This window comes from Gossypium arboreum, chromosome 13 (genome assembly GCF_025698485.1).
Source record: "Gossypium arboreum isolate Shixiya-1 chromosome 13, ASM2569848v2, whole genome shotgun sequence".
NCBI classification, from domain to species: domain Eukaryota; kingdom Viridiplantae; phylum Streptophyta; class Magnoliopsida; order Malvales; family Malvaceae; genus Gossypium; species Gossypium arboreum.
The window spans coordinates 67,617,175-67,622,411 of NC_069082.1; the positions used below are offsets into that span (position 1 = coordinate 67,617,175).

Consider the following 5,237-nt stretch of genomic DNA (forward strand, 5'->3'; position numbering starts at 1 on the left):
AAATTGAAAAAAAAAAAAAAAAGCAAAAGAGTAAGAAGCTTGATGCTGTTTTTGAAGAAACCTGAAGTTATAAATAATTATGACTTGTTGTCTTCATTCAATCACCAACACTAATAACACAATCCTTTGCGGATTCCCGTCAATATCTTTGTAGCTTGTAACACTCTACAGGACAACCATGGCGAATGGTAATTCAAGCTCCTACACCACAGGGATGGAGGGAACGAAAAGATCAGAAGAGATTTGCCTTAAATTTCCTCCTAACGTCATCTCTCCAGGGTTGGCTGCATTGCTAGTTCAAAAAGATAAGCATGAAAAGTTGATGGACTATTCTGGGCCCAGGCTTCATTTCCAGATGGTTGTCATTTTTGTTCTCACTCAAATAATTCATAGTCTGCTAAAAAAATTGGGATTTCCATTGTTCATCTCCCAGCTTCTTGTAAGTGCATGCATGCCCTCAAAATGATAACATTACTTTTTTCTTTTTTTTCTTTTTTTCATTTTGAGGAAATCCAGGATTGTCTTTGACAATATTTTTCTTAATGCAGGCAGGGATATTACTTAGTCCTATGGTTTTCAGTGATCAACATTCTTTGGTTAACATATCAGAGGAGAGTGTTGCAGTTCTGGGGACAGTGGGAGCCTTTGGTTTTGTGTTCTTTTTGTTTTTAAGTGGGGTGAAAATGGACCTTAGCTTAACACTGAAATCTGGAAAGAAGGCCATATGTATTGGTTTGCTCACGGTGGTGGTACCTCTGGTATCTTGTATGACAACAATTAAGTTGCTTCACGAAGAAGGCAATGAGTTTTCAAACAAAAGTTTCTTTCTCGCAGTAACATATTCTGGAACTTCATTCCCAGTCATACATTGCCTTCTCAGTGACCTGAAAATCTTGAACTCGGAACTCGGCAGGCTTGGATTATCAGCAGCACTTATAGGTGACATGCTGACACTATTTCTTACCGTGTTTAGCCTATGGGTGAAAACAGGATTTGAAAAAGGAAGAAAACAGTCTCTAATTGATTTTGGACTAGCTATGCTCTTTATTGTAATCGTGGTGTTTGTGTTGCGACCAGTGATGAAATGGATGGTGAAACGCACGCCTGAGGCTGGCCAAATCAAAGATATATGCTTTTATCTTGTCATTTTGGCATTCATGATGTCACCTAGGTTCACTGACCTATTTCGTATATATTTTCTATATGGTCCATTTATTTTTGGTTTGGCGGTCCCAGATGGACCCCCTTTGGGATCTGCTTTAGTCGAAAAGTTAGACCCCGTTATTTCAGGATTGTTTTTGCCTATATTTGCTACAACTTGTGGCCTGAGGTTTGATCTGTCTTACTTTAAGAACTCAAACTTATTTGCATATCACCAAGTCCTTGGAGCTATGGTAGCTCTTATTATTAAATTTGGGGTCTCTCTACTAGTGCCCTTATTATGCAAGATGCCCACAAGGGATTCTTTGGCTCTTGCATTTATAATGATATCCAAAGGCATTGTTGAGATGGGTTCTTACAGCATCATGAATGACAACAGAGTAAGTAATTCTTATATTGTTTCTGGTCTTCATTTATCTATATTTGTCTAATACTTTCTTGTTTGATTCCCTTAAACAAATTCAGGTTATATCAGAAGATATATTTGCTCACATGACTATTGTGATCATTTTGGTTGCAAGCATCGTGCCAATACTCGTGAAAAGGCTTTACGATCCATCTAGGAAGTATTTATGCTTCCAGAAAAGGACAATCATGAACTCTAGGCTCAACCAGGAGCTTCGATTGATCGTTTGCGTTCACGTGCCGGGTAATGTCAATTCTATTATCAACCAATTGAATGCCTCCTGTCCAACTAGAGAAAGCTCCATTGCTTTGGATGTCCTTCACCTTATCAAGCTCAGTGGACAAGCCACACCACTTTTCATTACTCATGATAAGCAGAAGAAAACATTGTCCAGCAAATCATACTCCGAGAATGTCGTGGTCGCTTTCGAACAATTTGAACGGGACAATTGGGGAGCTGTATCAGTGAACGTTTTCACAGCAGTCTCTCCACCAAATTTGATGTACGAGGATATATGCAACCTCGCCATGGACCGCCTCACATCCTTTATACTACTTCCATTTCATCGGAGGTGGTACATTGACGGGTGCATTGAATCAGAAGATCAAACTGTAAGAACCCTGAACTTCGATATCCTTGAAAAGGCGCCTTGCTCGGTAGGGATCCTTGTTGAAGGACGCCGGCATCTAAAAGTCTCAGGTATTAGAGATCCATTATCATCAGATAACTCCTCATTCTACAACATTGCTGTGATTTTCCTGGGGGGTCAAGATGATAGGGAGGCTTTAGCGTTAGCTAAACGCATTTCCCAGGACAAAAGTGTCCGCCTCACCGTAATCCATCTTAAAGCCGCGAATAGCTTAGGCATCATCTTAACCGAGAATGATCGAATGCTTGATAGTGCGGTGTTGAACGATGTCAAACAAAGCGTATGCTTCACATACATTGAAGAACATGTAAATGATGGACCGGAAACTTCAAATTTTCTCCAATCCATTGTGGAAGACTACCAACTTATCATTGTTGGGAGACGATACAAGACTGAAGATCCTCAAACCTCAGGTTTACAAGAATGGTGTGAATTTCAAGAGATTGGGATTATTGGAGACCTACTCTCATCCGCAGATTTTATTCGCAATTATTCTTTGTTGATTGTGCAACAACAACAACAAAGGACTGTTTAAGCCCCAATGCAAGTAGGGGTGAATGTTCGATCAAATCGAATAAAAAAATTTCGAGTTAATATTTTATGATTTGAAATTTCGAGTTAAAATTTCGATTTGAAATTTTCTCGTATCAAGTTAAGTGAGTTATAATTTGAATCGAATCGAATATATTTATTCTAATTAAATTTAAAAAAAGCCACAGTTACCAACCGTAATTAAATTTGTTATTAACTTTCATAACCTCATAATTTATTTATATACTGGTTAGCTTCTTTTCTTGTTAGTTGCTTCGGTTATGTTTTGATAATTGTCACTATGTATTATAAAATTAAAAAATATATTAAATGTAAAAATATATATTTTTAATAAAAGTTATTTTAAAGATAAAATGTGAAATTGATACCAACATGAAATTTTAACATGAATATTTTATAACATCATTAATAATTCAATTTTAATATAAAATTAAATATGATTAAAAATTTAATAATATAAATAGTAAAAATGTGAAATTTAATTTAATAATATAAATAGTGGGTAGAGTAAATGGGGAGTAAAAGTTTTAGAAGGAAAGTGTGAGAGAGTAAAAGTTTTGGAAAAAATAAAAGGTTTTGAGGATTTTGGAGTAAAATTTTAAGGGAAAGTATATGAGAAGAGTAAAATTTTGGAGAGAAAATATTCAAAAAAAAAAAAGGGAGGTGTAACACCCCCTACCTGTATTCCGAGCCTAAAATAGGGTACAAGGCATTACCAAATTTAATATGATCAATCATGTAAAAAATTTCATACATATGTTTAATGTCCCTTATTTAGGCCTACGGGGCCCAAAACATACATTCAGGGTGGTTCGGGACCAAACCGTAAACATATGAAACTTTTGCAACACTTAGAAAATTTTCACACTTTGGAGAGTCACACGCTTGTGTTTTCAACTCGTGTAACACTCTGTTTATAACTTCATCACCCTTGTCAGTCGTACACTTCATATAAATAACAAGAAACGTGTATGGGCTTAATTCTCATTCAATTTCTCATATATATACACAATTTCACGTTATGTAATCATACAACATATATCAGCCATATCTCTGTAATCTAAATATATTTTCATAACAACTTATCTTGATTTCAGACTATTTCATATTTAAGCTTAAATAACCAAAGTATTTGAAATATCATCTTTATGCAAATAGTGCACATGAGGTATATAATTCTATAATTATGAATAAACACATTTATCAAACATTTTCCATATTCATATATCAATGTCTCATGTCTCCATATATCAACAACCGTCATTTTCATGAATTCCGAGTTCAATTTCATAATTATTTGTCTCGTGTTCAATTTATTCCATATCGGAATTTTATTCATTAAAGCATTTGAATTATCAATACATATGGACAGTACATTCAAGATGAACAATTATATAATCACAAATGAATTCATTTATCAACCAAGTTCTATACTCGTATCTTATCAACTCATACTTCCTTGTATCACATAATTCCATGTAATACTTACCAAACTTTGTCAAATTAGTAAACGCCTTACGGAATTGAGTACTTCGTTTTCTCGATGCCATAGTTCAACTATGGTCTTACACATCTTCACATAATGACGCCATAGCCCAGCTATGGTCTTACACATATTCATATATCGATGCCATAGCCCAGCTATGGTCTTACACAAATCACATATCTCACTGATGCCATATCCCAGATATGGTCTTATACAGTAGCATATATCACACCGATGCCATATCCTAGATATGGTCTTATACGGAAATAACTTGTCACTTGTCACTTGTAGCCGAAGCTACCACTATTCACTGATCAGGTAGACGGAGCTACCATTTTTTCACTGATCAGGTAGCCGGAGCTACCACTTTTCACTGATCAGGTAGCTGAAACTACCACTTTTCACTGATCAGGTAGCAGAAGCTACCATTTTTCACTGATCAGGTAGCTGAAGCTACCACTTTTCACTTGTCATTTGTCATTGATTAGATAAGTGTAGCCGAAGCTATCACTTATCACTTTCACTTTTTCTTGATCAGATAAGTGTAGCCGAAGCTATCACTTATCATGTGATGGCCCTAATTTGACCCTAGTCGAAAAGTGGTTTCGGGACCACAAAATCGAGTCATAAAAATAATTAACCATTATATTCTATGCTTATTATATGTGTAAATGCATGTGTGAAAGTTTCATGCTTTGATTTTTTTCATTTGTGTGTGAAATTTAATAAATAGGACTTATGTGAGACATTTTTGAAATGTGATAGGTTAATTTTAAAATGGTCTATTAATGCATGTTATCAAAAAGGTGGACTTGCATGCCAAATTATCCATCTTTGTTAGTGGCCGGCCATGATATTGTTTAATATATATTATATATATTTTCTATTAACATTTTTATTTACTAAATGAATTAATGAATAAAAGATAATAGAATAATGGTTAGTGGGAGGAGAAACCAAAGTTGGTTCATCTTTGCTCCTCC

General features: G+C 35.2%; 1 protein-coding gene across 1 annotated transcript; it reads left to right on the top strand.

The window, feature by feature from the left end:
- Positions 1 to 2,832, top strand: LOC108462025 (cation/H(+) antiporter 4-like). The gene is made up of 3 exons (XM_017762032.2): positions 1 to 439; positions 549 to 1,541; positions 1,627 to 2,832. The coding sequence occupies exons 1-3, from the start codon at positions 179 to 181 to the stop codon at positions 2,749 to 2,751; spliced, it is 2,379 nt and encodes a 792-aa protein (XP_017617521.1). The 5' UTR covers positions 1 to 178; the 3' UTR covers positions 2,752 to 2,832.
- Positions 2,833 to 5,237: the final 2,405 nt, after the last annotated feature.